The sequence below is a fragment of the Mercenaria mercenaria genome, chromosome 5 (genome assembly GCF_021730395.1).
Source record: "Mercenaria mercenaria strain notata chromosome 5, MADL_Memer_1, whole genome shotgun sequence".
NCBI classification, from domain to species: domain Eukaryota; kingdom Metazoa; phylum Mollusca; class Bivalvia; order Venerida; family Veneridae; genus Mercenaria; species Mercenaria mercenaria.
In genome coordinates, this window is record NC_069365.1 from 85,331,914 (window position 1) to 85,352,352 (window position 20,439).

At 35.6% G+C, this 20,439-nt stretch overlaps 1 protein-coding gene across 3 annotated transcripts in view; it reads right to left on the reverse strand.

Moving 5' to 3' along the window:
* The window catches only part of LOC123558598 (uncharacterized), a 56,700-nt gene extending 36,870 nt beyond the window's left edge, over positions 1-19,830 (reverse strand). For 2 of the 3 annotated variants that reach the window (XR_008371099.1, XM_053544158.1), the window contains exons 1-7: positions 19,640-19,830; positions 11,697-11,906; positions 10,866-11,026; positions 9,683-9,886; positions 8,713-8,894; positions 8,142-8,316; positions 401-7,300 (exon numbers count right to left, since the gene is read on the reverse strand). Coding sequence is in view for 2 of the 3 variants with exons in the window: in XM_053544158.1 (XP_053400133.1) it covers positions 401-7,300; positions 8,142-8,316; positions 8,713-8,894; positions 9,683-9,886; positions 10,866-11,026; positions 11,697-11,905 (7,831 nt within the window). In the remaining variant the exon portion in view is untranslated. The remainder of the gene's footprint in view (positions 1-400; positions 7,301-8,141; positions 8,317-8,712; positions 8,895-9,682; positions 9,887-10,865; positions 11,027-11,696; positions 11,907-19,639) is intronic. The other variant, XM_053544157.1, reaches the window with a different exon arrangement.
* Between the last annotated feature and the right edge of the window lie 609 nt (positions 19,831-20,439).

Here is a 20,439-nt window from a genome sequence, read left to right on the forward strand (position 1 = left end):
GACTGCTAACTGTCAATTTTAAGGTAGAGCCCTATATAAACCAAAACGATGCTTGAGGTTTGAGACTGCTTTCCAAACTAGCTTATAACAGAACACCAAGGAGTCTTGATATTTATTTTCTTTTATAACTGGATACTAGGTAGTGTTTAAAAGGAATCATTTCTGTTTTTTTACACAAAATGTCAAAGAACCAAGATAGATATAATTGAACATTGATTATTTGATGTTTAACACAAGGTATTGCCATCTGCATATTTATTGAAATGAATTGAAAATTGCAGCACCTGTAAAGCTAAAACTAAATATTTTTCCAAAATAATTCATTACAAGGTCATTTCTAGCGAAAAGCATGCCTTTATTTCCTTATAGCCTTTGTAGATATCAAGATTCGTTTACTTACCCTCTCGTATGACATTTTGGTTGATTCGACTGCATTCTGTTTGCTTTCCCCTCCATATACTTTCTCTGTTTTCTGTTTTTCTCAGTTTATCATTCGCCAAACAATTGACGTGTCTTGAGCTATCATCTGTCAAAATATGACTTTCGATAACACTGTTTGAATTGTCAAGGAATGACTTTACTTCGTCTTGTGGAAACTCTATAAATTTCCACATCAGATCAAGCATCCGATCAAGCATCTGTCTTGCATTACTTTTTGTGATTGCTTTCCCGTTATATCCAAACTCTAAAATGACGACATTTTGTTGCGTGTCATACACTATGTGCAATGTTGTTTCGTAGACATGTCTCTTGTAATAAAATTTTCCTAGTCTTATTTTAATACCTTCATGTTCGAATGAAGCATTTAAGTTTGTCATATTCTCCATAATGAGTCTGTGCCGTCCAATGTGCTTCACCAGTTCCTTTGATTGCATTTCTTTTTCTATCAGCTCATATGGGTATGCACCATGTTGTGTCATTTTGTTTAAGTGATCAGAGCTTTTCTTGAGATATACTGACACTGTACCCATCTCCCTCAAGTCGCCGATGACTGGTATCGCATTTGAACACCTTGTTATGAAAGATTTAAGCTGAGGTACGTGACCCCTCATATCAATATTAGTGACCACGGGTATCAAATATTTCCCGGTCTTTTCGTGTAGTAGAATCATGTATATAGATATCACAAAGTGATACATTGAAACTCCTTCTGCTTTGATGTAATCCATTACTTTATGTACGAGGTTTAGTGGTAGCTTTTGGGATTCATTTTCCCAATGTTGTTCGTCTAGTTCCATGTTTATGTCGTCAGCAAGTGTAAACGGCTGTATGTTTTGTTTCAGTTGAACTTTCCAGAATGTTTTAAGAGTACTCATGTGTGGCAAAATTGCTTTTCGTACAGCTTCTGCGGGTACAATGCTTTCGTCTTTTACAGGCAATTCTTTTTCCTGTATATAACATTTGGCAATATCATTGATTTCCCGAAAAAGAATTATTATACCCGATAAATCTCCTAAAACAGCATGGACGAACATTCGGACACGAACGGTTCCCTTTTCAAATGCGATCAAAACTCGGATGGGCAACTCTTTCGTTATGTCCATATGTATTTTGTCCCTTTCATCTTCAGCATTTTCTGTACATATACTGTTGAATTCCACCTCTTCTATATCTATATCGGGTGACTGACCATCAAGTAAAACGGACTGATATGGCCCATTCCCATTTATGTTATGAATACGACGAAGGTCAGGATTTATTTTAATCAGATGGTTCACCACAACTTTCCAGTCTTGTTTCTTTAGAGAAATTCCTTTAATTTCGAAGTCAACCTGTCTCAAAATATTTCGACTGAACGGATCTTTTACAAAATCATCTAGCAAGCTTTTCTGCATAAAAGTGACATTTCCTTGGAAATACTTTTGAAGGTTTTCATCAGCTTGCTCTGTTTTGTTGTCACCTGAATCTGTTTTCTTCTGAATACGAGTAAGTATATAATGCGTTAAAACTCCTAGAGAGGTTGACTCATGAAACAGAGTTTCAATAGGAATTCTAACATTGGTTTTATCAAAGACAGAACTTGAAAAGCTCATTGCAGCCGTTGAATCAATACCCAGCGATACAATTGTTGTACTTTCACTCAATATACTTTCATCCACCACGAATGCTTCGACAATTTTAGACTTCACTAGATCGTAAACTATCTGTTCTTGCTCCTTTGAATTTCTGTTGTCAAAATCACATGAAGTAAAAATCGTATGAGCAGCTTCCTTATATTTTCTTGTAGCAGTAGGCAATTTCTTCAATATTTCTCCAAACTTTTTAGGATTCGTACCTACGATTGGATTCTCCCGCAGCTTTTGCCAGTCGAACTTTCCAAACATTACCTGTACTTGATTTTTCATCACCGCCTGCATGAAACAAATCTTTATTTCTTCGATACTTAAAAAGTAGAATCCTTGGATTTGTAGGTAGTTTTGCAACTCTGTATTCTCCATTGCCATACCAAGAGACAAAGTACTCCAATTTATACTCTGTCCACACAATCCCAGACATCGGCGATAATGAGCAAAAGAATCTTGGAACGAGTTTCCTGCAGCATAATTGCATTGTCCTTGGTTACCAAAGACAGAAACTACGGATGAATGCATTATGAAGAAATCAAGTGGCATACCTATTGTTACATAATGTAGATTCCATGTACCTAACACCTTAGGTAATAGCACCTTTTTAACATCTGTTTCGGACATATTTTTCAAATATTTGTCGCACGTTACCCCTCCCCCGTGGAGTACCCCTCTGATATCTACATCTCTGCCAATTATGCTCCTAAGTTTTTCCATTCCATTTTTTAGTTGGTTCAAATCGGTTACATCAACTTGTATCGGTATGATTTGGCAGGAGTATAATTTCACAACATTTTCCATTTCATTTTCTCTGTCCTTCTCTGGAAGACGTCTTGATAGCGTAGCGATGTACTTTGCACCAAGACTTGCAATCAACTGGACAAGCTGCCATCCTAGTCCTGTAAGACCTCCAACAACGATGTAACAGCCATTTGTCCTGAATACATTTTCTTCAGATACTTTCATGGGAACAGAAGCTTTTCCATCGTCGTCCCGAAGTAGTAAGACCGAATATGGAAGGCAAAGAATATCTTTTTCTCCTTTATTGGTGGCTCCCTGCTCAGGCTGCTCAAAGCAATATACAGCTTTGTTTTCGATTGACTTAAAGCTGCTATAAACTTTTGGTACTTTTTCTGTCAATTCAGCAAGTGAAAACATGTCCTCTGTCTTTAGAATATGAAGTAAAGTATTATCTCTCCTTAATTTCATCAGCATTTTTTGTTCCTTAGGAAAGAAATGTTCTATGCTAACAATTCTGTGCAGTGCTGAAAATCTTTTTGTTATCGCATCTAACCTGTCACAAGTGAGTTTTGCTAGAATAATGACAGTCCGTATTTTCTGACGACCATTTTCAAAACGGCCAGGCAATTCGTCAAATGTTTCAATTGTCAATGAAGTTGATGTCCTTGTAGAGAACAAATGTTTCAACAGTTGCACACAGAGTCTCGATTCATCGTCAACAATACAAGTTACTCTAGAAGAATGCCTGCACGTATCAACAATATTCAAGAGTATAACTCCAACTGTAATCATTCCTGGGACATAGAATGGCAAGTCGTCTATAACAAAACTACATTTTACGGGAACTGAGATAATAGCCGATACGCTCACAGGAAAACAGAACCCAGTTTTATTTGAGTTGTCAATGGCTTTGCTATAACAGTATTTGCTTCCAACACCTTCAATACATATGACTGGATATCCACTTTCTTCTTCAGTAAAGATATTTTCGTCATCACTGGCCAATTTCGGTGAAAAAAGAAATAGTGAAGAATCATGGAGACAAAATTCTTTCAAACGGATTTTGAACTGCTTAGGTATTCGTATTTCAGCATCTTCTGATGATCTCATGTCTAAGTACGGATGTTTAATGCCGCGTGGAGATAACGACTTGAGAACAACTTTCTCTGACAATGCAGGGTGTATTTCCCTCCGTGTAGAAACTTCCTGATAATTTGTTTCTTTGATCACAGAATGGTAAATTGTTCCATTCTCTATCAAATATTCATTGCCAACATGTGTAACATGTTTCAGGATTGTTTGCAATAGACTTGTATTCTCTTCAGTAAACGTCATATCAATCAGTTTAATATCCCTATACGCTCCCTCGGTGACTGCCGATCTGACCATACCCCATAATTCTGCTCCACAAACATTTGTTGTCTTTTGATGATGACCCATAACATTTTCGGTTACTACAAAAATTGGTATCTTTAGTTTTTGTTCTCGCAGGACACTGATAATAACAGTCAAATTCATAAATGACTTTTGAATATATTCAAACAGAACTCTGCCGTCCCTCCTAATGTCTTCGATGTGGTATAATGGTGCAAATATTACTGCGTCAGACTTGTGCACCTTACTTAAGCCGTCTCGGAACATACCCTCTTTTCCGATACTAATGAAATCCATACTTTCACCTGGTAAAGGTTTGTAGAAAGAAAGAAATCTTTCTGAAGCAAAAATTGTTGCTGTGGTTTTCGGTGCCTTCTCTTTTCCTTGACTGATAGATGCAAACATTTCTGTTTCTTGCCATGTCACAATGTACTGCATGTTTTGCAGATTATCCGATCCATCTGTCATAATTCTGATACAGAAATCACAAGCTTCTGCTAAAACCTGTCCATCTGGACATAACAGAACAAGGTTGTAGTAGTTTCCAGTTGATGATGTTTTTACAAGTGTAGTGTATCCAAACATACGACTCTGTGGGGGTCTGTTTATTACAAATGAAGCAAACCCTTTGGGTAGGGCTGGTCGATCAAAAGCAGCTGTGCCCAGTAAAACAGCAGTTTGAAACATACCATCAATTACAGATGGATGCATATGCGTTGCCTTTCTATGTTTCATGACAGATTCCGGTATTCTGTATTCTACGATGCACTCGGACGAAGACGTCCATGACTGGTCTATGACACGTAGAGTTTCTCCGTATTGAAAATGAAGATGGCGTAAGCATTCATAATTTTCTTCTCTTGTCCTATGCTTTTGACATCTGTCTTTTATTGTTTCTATGTTGAAACGCTTTCTTATCTGCTCTGTACGTGGGGTAATGTTCCCTTTACAAAGCATTTTGTCATTTTGTCTGATGTAATACTGATATCCATTTTGTTCGTTGTTTTCTACTTCGACATCTACCACACACTGTTTCTCGTTTTTAGGCATAAGAGTATTCACGAATTCTAGGGAAACACTTACTTCATAAACGTTCAATGGTGACTTTTGATGAGCAATCTCGAACGCCGTTTCGATGTATGTTGCACCAGGTACAAGTACGCTGTTATACATGTAATGATCGTATACAAACGGCGACGACTCTTTTTCTATATGTATTTGAAAGCCTGCTTTGCCAGCATCAGCATGCTGTCTTATAAATAGGTGTGACTCGGGGTTTTGGGTGATGCCTTTCATAAGGCGCTGTTTCCCTTCTGGAATATTAAGTTGTTTTGTTTTCTGGAAGACATGCCTAGGAATTGATACGATATTACCATCAGAAGGCACAACTCTTTCCCACCTTAAATCGGCACCATGCTCCAAAAGACTTCTTAAAGATGAGTAGATACTTTGGCATTCTTTATATGCATTCATTGAAGGGAGGGCTTTTCCTTTTATGTTTTCGCCTAAGATATTCATCAAATGAGCTTGAACGACTTGTCTTGGCCCGATTTCTACAAACAGATTAGTGGCATTGTGATCTAAAGACTGAAGAATGGCATTCATAAATAGGACCGGCTTTCGAATGTTTTCGGCCCAATATTTTCCAGTCTGAAATTCATCGTACTCAGCAAGCTGTCCAGTTACAGTCGAATAATGGTCGACAGTTCTTTGTCCTTTCTCAATCGCTTTTAATTCGTTCTCAATCTGTACAGTACAAGGTTCCATGTGGTGGCTATGATAGGCACATTGAACAGATAGGGGCGTGATCATTATTCCTGCATTTTCCTTTTTATTCATTTCCTCCAAATCTATTTTGATCTGTCCCATTGCATCAGCGTCACCGGAAAGTGTACATGACACTGGACTGTTATACACAGCTATGATCACACGATTTTTGTACTTTTTACAAAGTGTTTCTAAAGTATCAACGGAAATATTTCTTGCTACCATCATTTTACCACCTGTCATTTCGGATAAAATCTTTGATCGATAGTATATCACCTGGATGGCATCTTTCATATGTAGCGCCCCTGAGGCATACGCTGCAGCAACCTCTCCAACAGACTGACCTATAACTGCTTGAGGACAAATTCCCCAACTTTTCCACACCTCGAACAATGCTACCTGTGTGCAAAAAATTGCAATATGGTTTATAAATGGATCACTGTAGTCTGTGTCGTTTTGAAACATTTCTGCAATACTCCATCCGGCTAATGGTTTCAGTATTTCATCAATATTACTGACGGTCTTCTTGAATACATTCTGTGTTTTCATCATCTCCATACACATTCCTTTCCAGGTCGTTCCAACTCCACAAAACACAAATATGATGCGTAGTTTTTTCCCTGCCGCAGTCTCATCTATTTGCGTCAATTTCTGCTTTGTGTTTTGCTGAATCTCGTCTACAGATTTTCCGAAAATTAATGTTCGGCAAGCAAAATGGTCTCGGTGAAAAGCTGATGTAAATGATACATCATTTAGTGAAATATCATGATTTCTTTTTTCAAGATCTTCCGCAAACACTTCCATTTTACGCTTCAGTGAAGTTTTGTTCAGATCTGAGAGACAGATAACTTTATATGAGTTCTCAGTATTGTTATCATACGGTTTCTGTATTGTCTGGATAGGAAACCTTTTCTGAATAACGACAGCATGCGTATTGGATCCCCCAAAGCCAAAGCAGTTTACGCAACAAATCCTATCTCCTTCTTTGTTTGGGTTCCACTCCGATACTTGCAGAGATATATCAAGACCATGCTCATCGAAGATTATTTTCCTGTTGACGTTCGACTTATCTTTCTTTACGTGTAGGCTTGGTACAAACTTACCATGTTTCATCATTAGAAGTACCTTAATTAGCGCCGCTACGCCAGCGGCAGATTCAAGATGACCAATGTTAGACTTTACAGATCCAATCAATATAGGTGCTGTATTATTGACTTTGTTTGACGATGGGATTCCATTTTCGTTATTATTATCTGTGTCCGTTTTGTCTGGCGGCTGTTCCTGTCTGTATGACTGTATGAACTTGCCAATAGCATTGACCTCTGTTGGATCTCCAATCGCAGTACCTGTACCTGTAATCAATATTTTAGTAAAGCCAGTTGTTTACTAAAATGAAGAGGTGTAAATTCTAAGTTAGTATTTGTCAGGTAAAGTCTTACTGAAATATATGTGGATGGATAGCTCAGTGGTTTGCACACTGGCCTTCTAATCCTGAGGTCGGGGGTTCGATCCCCTTCAGCTACTCGGGAAATTTCAGAAACGCTTTTCAGTGTTTCCCACCCAACTAGAGGTGTACTGGTCAGGAACCCAGGCAATCCTTGCGTGTATCAGTGCTATACACTTGGCACGTTAAAGAACCAGGCTGTCTATTCGCAACGAGCTAGGCTAAGTTAGCCGGACAAGCCTGTATCTGATTTCTGATCTCTTTGTCGTGGGAGCTTTGTCTCACTCTGTCCCCCTGGTCAGATCGCTCTGTGTCTGTACTAGTAGAGGATAAATTATGTGCCCTGTGTGGCTGCATTTGAACTATGTAAAGCGCCTTTGAACGTGAAATTAATCATGAAAAGGGCGCTATATAAATCGGGTATTATAATAATAATAATAATAATAATATAATATATTCTTATTCCTACCACAGTAGTCTAAGTAAGTTGCCGTCATGTAAAGTATTACCGTATAACAATACCTCCACTTCCCTATCAGGATTAAAAGTTTGTGGAGTGCAATGATTACTGGACAAATTCAGTTAGATTATCAGAGTATTCTTTTCATATACATTTCAACAAAAATGTTTTATCATAATTGTTTTGCTGTGCATTGTTATATAAACAAATTCTTTCTCTATGGTGCCAGTTTACCACTTTGATATAAAATAAGTGTGGTTTGTCAAAGAAAAAGATGTTAAATTACTACCATGTGCCTCTATATACTGAAGATTGGTGGGATCGAGTTTGTATTGAGAGTATACTTTCTTCATAAGTTTTTCTTGCTGCTCCCCAGATGGAGCTGTGATTGGCTGTGCTGTGTGCCCATCTTGATTACTTCCGGTTTTAATAATTCCCCAGATCTTATTTCTGTCATGTAGCGCCTACATATATCGTAAAGAAGACACATGTAAAAAGCTACAAAGTTATAGGTAAACTTTTATGAGTCGATTGAAATAGATGATTTTAGTTTATACAGTATATAGTAACACATTAGGAATATTCTAAAGATAATGAAAAAGGCTTAATGCTTTTATATATGCAATATATATATTATTTTAGATTTGTTTATTTGCTTTGGGTTTAACGCCGTTTTTCAACTGTATTTCAGATATACATACAGTTATATAATAACTTGTCCTTTTAGTAAGACAAACTGTTAAAAATTTTCAAACTCAACATTTAGTCAAGTTATCACTTTTGGACAAAATCATATCCGTATAACGCGACGAATACATTCATCAGCGTTGTAAAACAGCATTACAAAATTTGATAAGCACCTGCTTGTATGACTTTATGATAACGATACCACACCCTTCTCCCCGAGCATATCCGTCAGCCGTATCGCAGAAACTCTGACACTGGCCGGTAGGGGACAACATCTTCGCCTTACAGAGCGTCAAAAACTGATCAGGCGTCAACATTAGGCTTACACCACCACAGACAGCCATTTCACAGTCACCTTAAGTAAAATCTTAGATGTGATTGGTTTACTCCAGTGAATAAGAACCTCTGTGAAAACCGTATTTAATAGTTTTAATTCACAACATACTTAATACATATTTTGTCTCGTAAGACGTTTTCGTGGTTTTATAGCTTTACTGCCAGGATCACCATTGTTACGATTAACACAAAAATGACCCCTTATATTTCAGAACAGGACAAATTAATTGATCCTTATGTTCAAAACTTTGTGAGAGTAAGTCTCAAAGAACTATATTGTCAATAACAAAGTAAAAAACAAGTTTATTATTCTATATTTTTGTAGTTATTTACTTCTTGTATCCAGACACTATACACCTATCGTTCCATGGGCTTTAACTGGAATGATTTTGTAATAGATACATTCATGGGTTTTAAACATAGAGAATGTAAAACACATTATTTCAAATGAGCTTATCTCCTATAGATTCGACTGTATTCTCTTTTAAGCAGCTTCTAAACGTTCCACGCCTTCAAAGCTCATCAGTATTGATATACCATGACACAAAAGCGTTGTAAATGCGCTTACATATTTGGAATCAAGTCAGGCATGTAATACGCGCATTTCAGGTACTCATATATATTGTTTTGACTAAAATAAAATCCAGAGAAAATAATGTATATTACGTGATATGTTTTACAGTATTTTGATATCGTCTGTATGTTGGTTTTAGACAATAATAGTTTTATTTGGTGATTCTGAACCGCTTTTTCAAATACACAATATTTTAGGTTAATCAGATTATAAGTAAAAAATATTTAGGTTACCAGATTTTATCGCTTGACTTCCCAAATGTATAGCCATCATTGACGAAGAACATGCCGTATCAATAACCATGCATGGTCCTCGTAAGTCATATACGTATGAAACTCGTGCTGAGATAATACTTGTGCTCATCCCTGTGGCAGAGTAACTACTGTCCTCCTTATGTTCAAAACTTGATATACTTTTATAATCGTCATTCATGACACCTGCAACATCATTATTTATTGCTTATTATGTTATAAATAAAACAAAATTTCGTTAATTTATAGTTATAAATATCGTTAAAGCATAGAAATGCAACAATGGATCATTTGTAATTAAAAATGCAGATGTGATTGCGCATTTTGTTAACTTGAGGTCTCGCTGCATGGTGATATGCAACATGTTAAAATATCATTTAAGTTATCAATTGTTCGCAATGTTTATTCAATCAGGGAAAGCACTGGCAGCGGGAAATTTATTATAACATTGTAAAATATGGTAGACATAACTTATGGGTCCTGAACTTACGTTCGAGTTTTATTATGGTAGACTCTTAAAAGAAGTCCTGCTAGAACAAATGAATGACATTTCCAAATATTTACAACAGTGAATTCTAGGAGCAAGCTATGATTCTGAGACAATACAAGTTCAACCGGTCAGTGGTTACTAAACTGACTAAGAAAATCTTTACTTTACTTAGAACACTTTGCCAAGTTGAGGTTTAAGGCACTATCCAGTCACCTGTACAGGTATGTCAGATTAGACAAGCTAAATTAAAGGTATATTGCCAATTTATCGAAATAGAAAACAAGTCTTTTAAAAAAAGTCATATATGAATATTTTTTTAGTTGATATTTCACAAAAATGATATGAATGACTGATAGGCATAAATTCCCTAGATTATACATGTTACAACATTTTACTGCCTGACTAAATCCCACCCCAAGTGGGGTATGAATAAATACTGCCTACAACTTACTGAATTACTTTTTTATCCAGTTTTACTTATGATTACACATATAATAGTTTTTAGCACATTTATCGTACATTAAATTATAAAATTCATGAAAAGTTGCTAACTCAGGGTCTTACTCGACTATTACATTATATAATGCATTACCTCTAATAAAAAAGAATTAATGCTTCGTTGCAATCTATGATTCCAAAAGGATCTTCTTACTGATTTCATTTATAATCGCTTACCTATATAGACACCGGTCTGAGAGCCTTTCAGCTGTTGTCGAGTTATCCCTGCATCCTCTAATGCCATGTGGGTACAGTCCAGTACAAGTCTTTGTTGAGGGTCGACACTGACAGCTTCATTGTCGCTTACGCCAAAGAATTTGTTGTCCCACTCATCATGTCTGCGAATAAAGTAATAAATAACTACGAATCTGTTTTTTCAATTAAGTACGTGTAATGTTATAAAGTAATATCTTACTTTGTATTTCAATTAAAGAACGTTTTGTACACATTTGTTTAATATTTGTGTAAATAGTACTGTTGTTTAATAATATTTTGTAGTAATATAATAGTGAAACTGGCTGTCCTGTAAAAAGTAATATTATTTTATGTAACTTTTATGAATTGTTAAAATGAAAATACATTTTGCGTAAATAAATGTACCTCTGTGGTAATGTTACAGTACTCGCATTTGATATTAATGTTTTTAGTATAAGTCATTTTTATGAACAACAATGTAAATAATTCTACTGCAGACACAACCTGTAATAGGATTGTATTTCTAGTATGGTTAGATTTTCACAACATTACGTTTCTGTATGCAATTCGTTCCATTAAACGATAAAATTATGGTTTCGCCGCTTATTGAAAACGTGCCGCTGTTTTAACGACACCCGCGTTAAGCCAAGAAGAACGTCAATTAGATGACGTCTCATCTGTTTGGTATGATAAACAGAATGTCCTGTAAGTCAATACTAGTGTTAAATACATATCTGACAACCAAAACCAAATCTATCTTCAAATCCCTTTATCATAGCAAACATATGGTTGAAAACATTCATGCTGTTTTACCCTTTAATGAATCCAGCTTTCTTTACGTAGGTTTTCCCAGCCTCATCTCTATCTTCGCTGTAAAATGCGTCATTATTCCACCTGTCCTTTGGTACATCTATTATAGGATTCTCGCCGTTAACCAGAACTCGCCAGAATTCGTCAACATTTTCGGCTCCAGGAACTCGACATCCTATTCCGATCACTGCGATTTCGTCCGCATCGTCCATCCTGTAAAGTCAGAAAACATACAAATTTTGAAAAAGGTCATCAAAAGGACATTCTTATGAAGTTATTTATCAATGACCTGATAACAAAATTTGCCATGTCCATATTTGTGGACTTCATTTCACATCAGTTTCATTCCAAATTCAATCATGTTTCATAAATAATAGTATTTCAGTTGATTGTTGCAATTTTCTTACAATTCCAACAGAAAAAAATGAATGACTGCCATTGTAAAAGGTGAGGTTCCAATATACCTCAATATCGAACAGTACGCTGACGGTGAAAGCGTGAGTAACCTTGGCGCCAAACTGTTTAATAATACGAAGTGTTAATCATTCGGTTATAAATTTAGCGTCCTTATCAATTTGAAAGAGTTTTATTGTAATTTGTGAATCTAAAGCATTCGTTATGGACGGATTTAAGGATTTTCTCTGAATTCATATCGTCGTTGCGAAATTGCACATTAAACGTGAAAGGAGCAAACATTTGTTTTGAGTCAAGCGTCGCTTACTGCTGATGTTAATTAATTACACGTAGCGCCTCTGCTTGGAGTTTACACAAATTAGCACCAATGATGTATGTAGCACAGAAATCAAAATCAAACCGCACTTAAGCTAAGTCTTTTTAAAAAAAAAACAAAAAAAATCATCATTTGAAGAAAATGATTATAGACGGAAACAAAATTATAAATCAGTTAATTGTAAATGGATTATTTTTGCATCTAATAGTCTTGTTTAAGCAAAAAAAAATGGATGCATAAACATGTTGATCCTGGTAGCATAATTAAGAGAACAGGCTACTGTCTTTTGATTTCAAATTCTTTCATCAGCCAATATGGGGCGGCAGGCTCTCGACAAGTCTTGCCCCTTTAAGCCCATATCGCCTTTGACATCAAAAGTCTGTTATTTATCAAGCTCTGTCACAACAAATTGGTTTGAAAAAAGGATACAGTAACAACCAAATGATCGAAATTAACGACAAAAATACCAAGGTAACCTCAAACATGATGTTCAAACTACTTTTCAAATGTTCTATGTACACACGTTTGGACCTTGAATAAATCAAGAAAAATAATAATCTCAATTCAAATGTGTTTTATCAAGTTTATCTTTATTACTGGTGCAGAAGATTTGTCATTGGTGTAAATGTCATGGAGGCGTAACAAAAAAGACGAATAGTCCGAATTCCTGCACTTGTATCATGTGTAAAATATTTGTTCAAATGTTTTCATGTACGATTCAGAAAATTGATAAGAAACAAAAGCTATACATATATTGAGAAATCATGGAGCGGATGTTGTTTTAAGCCGGCATGTCAATACAGTACGACAGGTACTTGTTGGTTTCTGGATACCGAAAATACATGTAAATTAACTAAAACATAATTTGCAATGAATCTGACGTATAAAAACATGCATCCGTTTTTTATACGTCAGACGTCGCGTTAGGCTACGTTCATTCATCTGTAACAGATGTTAAAACGTATGGCTGAAAATGTACCTCAGATTTAAAAGAGTCATTTTTGGACTTAAATTTAAAAATTGTGAATAGTAACCTAGAAACGAAAGACGATTTCAATTTTGAAATTGTCAACTTCTCCCACATTGATAGAGATGTCCCTGGAGCAACATCATACGGTGTCTATATTTCGAAACTTTTTCTCTTTGCAAGGGCTTGCTCATAGTTTGTATATTTTAATGATAGAAATCTTCAAATCACCAAAAACCTATTACAACAGGGTTACCGATAATGCTTTCACTAAATCTTACTACAGATCGTCCGATTTTAAAAAAAATATAATACTAACCTTAAAACACTTTCAAACCTTGGTCTTACACACCCGGTATACTATGGAGATGTACTTTATAAAATTCGGAAAATTAAACATGCTTATTTTGATCAAATATTTGTAAAATGTGTTAAAACATTTATCAAAAGAGAATACAATGCAAAAATCGTTAAGCACAGTGCATGTTTGGTGATTGACCCCTCTACAGGTAATCGTACGCTTTCCTATTTGATGGTGCGATGACTAATATAGTGTAAGACTCCTTGATGTTTTTTTTCCTAAATCCTACGAAAAACGGAGGGAAGGAGTGAAATTGTGTCCTGCAGCTTGCTTATTCATGCCTTTAAAAGTTAAGCTCTTGGTGCTCTGACTTCAGACAAGATTTGAGTGCATTGGTGTAATTATACCTTAAATTGACCCTAATTTAATGTTTTACTTGTTATGATCTGGTATTTTGTCACTAATGGTACAGCCTTTCTTTTATTTTCACTGTCTGTCTTGTCTAACTTGTTGAAAATATGGTAAGTGCGAGGTTGGCATGCCCTAAACGCGTTTAAACACCCAGTTTCCTTTATATAGGTTACTGACCGTTCCAAGGTGGTGCCCCTATTTTCAACTTGTTTTCTGTCCGTCTCGTTTTTTGTGTTGCATATGTTGTCTTGTTTATTGTTGGCGTTTCTTTCCTCTTTCTCCTCCCTACCCATCATCGCCTCCTCCCATCTTTTCCCCTTGCATTTGCGTTCCCTTGCATTTTCACCTCCTCTCCTTTAACTTTGAGTAAGTTACCGTGTCCACCATAATTTTGGCCACCGGCCGTCCTTATGCGGTGCCCGACTGTTATGTTTTCCTGCTTGTGTGCGCGCGTGCGTGCGTGTGTCTTGGGCGGTGCCCCACAATGTTGTTATATCTTACTTGTCTGTTTGTCTATCTGTGTATGTTATTTGTGTATGTGTGTTTGTCTTTTGTACGTGGGTGTCTGCACTGCTGTGGTTTACGTTGTAAGGTTATTGCGTTTAAGCAACGTGGTTTTCCCTGTTGAATATTCATCCTTGCTCCACTTTCCGCCAACACCCGATCCTCGTTTTTTCTACCCCTTACCCCTTTCCCCTGTTTTCTGTATTTCGCATATAATTGAAATGTACTTGTTGGATTTTTGAAGCAACCCGTCTACAATACTTTTCTGTTACAGCTTCTTTTTGTCGTGGGCCTATTTTGCGATGCATGGCTCTATGGCTGTGTTTGAGGTGTTTTGTGCTTCCTTTACCTTTTATTTTTTACACCCACTTCCTTAAATGTTGATATATTCGTTAATTACAAAGGTATGTCATCTTTATTATAAAGAGAATCCCAAATTTCACTTTTCAAAATACTTCAAAAGATATTAATAAAACCCCATCAAACGCTAGTTAACAATACAATACAATATTTCAATTTTATTAAAGGTTTGCAGCCATGTGTAAATATTCACAAATTAAGACACGATTGTATTCTGTGACGAGTGTATACATGATAGTTTGAACAAAGTGGTAGGCTTAATTTTACTATTTGTATTTTCAGAATTATCATTATTATTATCAGTAGTAGTGTTAGTTTTATTATTATTTTAATTAGTATTATTTATTATTATTATTATTATTATTATTGGTGGAAGTGGTGGTGGTGGTAATGCTATTATTAGTAGAAGTAGGAGGAGGAGGTGGAGGAGGAAGAGAAGGATTCTGTAAGACATGTCTTCTTTTCATTCTTATCCTTTCCTTAATATCATGCTAACTTGTTTTAATTGTACAAATCTTTGATATGTACTCTTGGAAATAATTATGCTTAAACTATCTGCAGAGGTAGTAGTAGTACTCTTGTTATTGTTTTTATTGTTATTATTATGATAATTATCATCATCATCATCATCATCATCATCATCATATGCATATACACGTTTAAAAGTGCTTAACGGAATGTATTTCGAAATAACAAACGATAACAAATGAAAACCAATCAAAACAAAAGAATCAATATATCATATAGGCGTTGGAATTGTGTTGTCTATTTTTTATTATGTATTAGACCGATGGTATAGAGTTTGTGCTATTGACTGGTCTAAAGTTCTAAATTTTAGTGAGCTAGAGTCAAAACTTAAAAAAAAATGTGTGAAAATTTATTTCTGACGTCATGATATAAAACACATATTAAATGGCTTGTCGGTCAATAATCAAAGCTATTGCCCGTGGTTCTAGGTGGCCGGCAAGTCATTCAATAACTGTAAATCGTTACTCATTTACTAGCTTATTGTCTGTAATACACATACAATTACTGCGTTGATCGAAACTCTTGTAAATATGAATTGACATTTGTTTGACAACATTTGAATCTGTAGCAAAACTTGCAACTATTTGGCCTTTCCTTTCAGTTAGGCGGGTTCTGGAAGAGTATTTTGTTTTACCTGTACTTTTAGTCTACCAACATCTTAAATGATGGGTTAAAAAGGGTACGTGTCCCCATTTATGTATTTTAAACAGACGCAATCAAACCGAGTACTGTAAAATCATTAAATTTCGTGGGCATGAAATTTCGTGTTTTTGGTCAAAACGGCAATTTCGTGGGGATATGAATTCGTGGATTTCAACTTTTGAATATAAAATGAAAGGGAGTTTTACTTGTTCGTTGGGATTAAATTTCGCGGATTGAGTCAACCGCGAAATCCACGAAAATTAGTCCCCCACGAATATTAATGATTTCACAGTATACTATTATTTTTGCTTAGTTGCATCCTATGCTTCCGGAGGATCATCGTATACATTTATGAGTTCACGGTAAAGTTCGTAATTCAAACAAACAATGAAACTCATCCTTGAATTAAATGCTCATAATGCCTTTGTTTAAAATGTGGCTGCCATATTTTACGTTATGAACATAAAATACATTAATTTCTTGTTAAATCCTATATCCGATAATTTACTCTCTTTAACATTTGTCAAAGGTTTGAATATTGCTAAATATTCTAGAATGTTTTATCGAATCTATCGTTTTTAATACCTCCATTTATGGCTCTAACTATAACAGTTCATGTACAATATTGAAAATAGTGTTTTTCTAACCATGTAGGTACGCATGACATCTATATTGAAAGCTGTTTCGTAAGCTGTTTTTAAGATAAAAATTTAAAGCTTTTAAACAGTGATGATAAAAAGCAATTTGCAAAACAAAATTTCCAAATATGTTAAATAAATGTTGCAAACCTTGTACAATGCTACTATTTCATTTACCAGAAAATTTGTAATAAGAGTCACTTACTTTCTGAGGCGTTACTCTTCTGTTAACATAACTTAAATCACAATGATTAAGCTTTTTATTACCTTAATTCCGCCCGTTTTTTAAAACATATATATAACAATTTACACGTAATAAAATTCCTAAGAAACAAATGTAATAATAAGAATTTCAAGCGATTTTTGGCGATCGCATACAGAATGGCGTGTTTGTAGATTTATAGATAAACAATCGTATCAGATTTAAGGTGATACTACCTGTCTGAAACACCGTCATTTATCAAACACACGACTTATCATTTATTTGGCCAAATGTTCTTAGTGTATCTTCATTTCTTTTTCAAAAAACGTGGTTTAAATATTCCAAGTTGTTGAAACTTTGGATCTGAACGTGCACAACTATCTTTTTAAAAACAAAATTAATGTGGCTGCAAAAGAGGACGAACGGTTTTTATGCATTTTTATGTAGCATATGTCACATATTTTTTTTACTAAATCCGTGTTATTTCAATTAAGTCTAGAATCACTAAAATCTATATTTTAAAAAAAAAATGTAAATCTATCAGCAACAATAGTCGGTAATACTGGAATATATGAATATTTTGTAAAGACTGTGGTGAAATGAAAACCAAATTTTGTGAAACAAGATATGAGCCGCGCCATGGGAAAACCAACATAGTGGGTATGCGACCAGCATGGATCCAGACCAGCCTGCGCATCCGCGCAGTCTGGTCAGGATCCATGCTGTTCGCTAATAGTTTCTCCAATTCCAATAGGCTTTAAAAGCGAACAGAATGGAGCCTGACCAGACTGCGCGGATGCGCAGGCTGGTCTGGATCCATGCTGGTCGCATACCCACTATGTTGGTTTTCTCATGGCACGGCTCATATATGTGTAACCACCCTGCATCTTCATGTGCGTACATTGTTACTTTTCCACTCGTTGCTTTTTCAACAAACGTGGCAGCTGTATTGTGCAAAATTAGAAAATATGACATTGCAGATAAAACTTGATAAATCAACGAACTTACAGGACTGAAGAACATAAACTGATTTTTTCCATAGTTTTGATATCGTACACAATACAATGTTTACGAAGTTCATGCAAATAATAAGTTTAAGTCTGATAAAAGTGGGATTAGGTTCGTCCCTTTTAAAGGTTTTCGTTATAGTTAGGCTTTACTTCGAGAGATATTCACGATACTCTAGTCCACAATGTACATGCAGTAAATACGTAACGCTTGACATTTTCAAGTGAAAAAAAACAGCAAACGGAAACAAGACTTTGAGGATAGGGTGAAAAGTCCAATCTTAAGTAGGTGTTACTTCAAGTGATATAGCAAGTAGGTTATTATTTATCACTGGAACGAACAATAGCTTGTACAAACATTTGTTTTTCCTGGAATACGAACCTCTATGACGCAATTTCACGGAATTTCGAATAGGATACGTACGCCGCTTAAGTAAGCGGTTATCGTAGCAGATGAATATATTGTTATAAACCTATTGAACGTTTTAAGAGAACAAGTGCCATAACTATTGAAGTTATAAGTAACCATTATAAATAATGTAATAATATGAAGTAAGGCACTGCCTCAATCGGGAATCGATCCGATTTCAACTCATCCCATATCATTTGCTTTTTAATTCGATAGCAAATATCTCATTCGGTATTTCGCATGTTACCGTAGAGGGATCGATCCCGATTTTCATCGCTACGTGTAGGATTGATTCCCTATCAATTTAAAGGTAGATTTTGGAATGAAAACAACACTGCCCATATTGTATTGTATTACAGGTAATTTCCGCCTCTTGGATAGGCGCACCCTCTGGAGAGGTATATTTATTTATATGAACTGTGCTCAAAAAATCCGAAGTCAGACGCTCTGTGCACGTGCCGGAAGTACACATTTTTTTTTAATTCGATAGTATATATCTCATTCGGTATATCGCATGTTACCGTAGAGGGATCGATTCCCTATTAATATCATTGAATTTCACGGCAGTGTTTTCGAAGTAGCTTTAGGGATGGTATAGCTGCTTTATATTACAGTGGTCGTATAATCATAGAATGTACTCTCATAAAAGCGTGACAGGACAAAATAAGTACAAATCATTTAGCAATCTCAAACTAAACAGTACATTCACCTCTACAGAAGCAGCTATTTCTCTCCTAGTAAATGAAATGCTTAGTAAAAGAACCAAATCCAGAGCAACAGTCACTGTACAACAGGCAAATTTTAGTCTTTCTTCGTTCTAAAAATGTTGCTCTGTAATATAATGCAGTACGTTAAACACCATACATTTCTTTTAAAAGCTACTACTTACTGACATGCAAATGGCTTTGTGAGAAGCTAAAATGTGTTCAAGAAATGTTTAAGAGTGCCAGTTACCGGAAAAAACATATCCATTTTCTAATTATTTTATGGAGATAGAAATAGTTTAGAGATTTATAATCTGCTTCTTCAGCCTTATCCAAATCCTTCCTGAAATCTCGACCGCCAAGAGCATCCCCACTAGCAGAGGTAGCCAACTAACTAAATGGACTCGGGAATATTCTATATTCATAGAACTGCAAATATCACAGTACAAACTACTTAATTACATTAAATAAATAAGCCAGAAATTAAAATCACTACATTGTAGTATCGCCTGCATTAATTGGGAAAACATATTTTATACTTACCGCTTAGTGTCTCAAAATCGTGACGGACGGTTGATTTATAACATATTGTAATGGCAGTGTCCTTCACAGAATGGCTGATATATCCTTGACAATAGAAACACGCACCTGAAAGATCCCCGAACACATCATCAAACTAAAACGTTGTTGTTGTTGTTGTTGTTTTATTGTTGTTGTTTTTTCAGCCAATAAGCGTCACGCGTTTTTGCATGTTTGGGATGATTAATAACTGAAAGAGAAAGTATTACACAGAAGACTTATAGCTGTATTTGGCGCGAAAACAACTCACGATGAAAACATTTCTGAACAAGACTTCCTGATTTAAATCAATCTGACTAAAGTACATATCCTATTACGCTACGCATAGGATCTGAGAACGACCTATTCATTGCCTCGTTCTGACGACCCTTTCGCTAGCCAATCAGAGCCTAACTTACAACATCCTGCAAATCTACCTGTAGCCTTGACTTTTGATATTTACAATTTTTATGTCATATTGTATCAGATAGCCGGTTAGCTCAGTCGGTAGGCCACTTGCTTTGAAAGCGAGGGGTCCCGGGTTCGAGCCCTGGAATGACTGCACATTTTTCTTACTCTTTGACATTCGAACAAGTCGTCTGATTGGATAAAATAAAAATAGCAATACTGGAAATCCAAAATATACAGAAGACGAATGTGAATGGGTCGTTCTCAGATCTTCGTTTAGAAGATCAAGTACTTTAGTCAGATTGTGATTTAAATTATCCTGAATGTATGAAGTTGAAGGAGGCTTCGTATTATATAAATAACCGTATATCTTACCA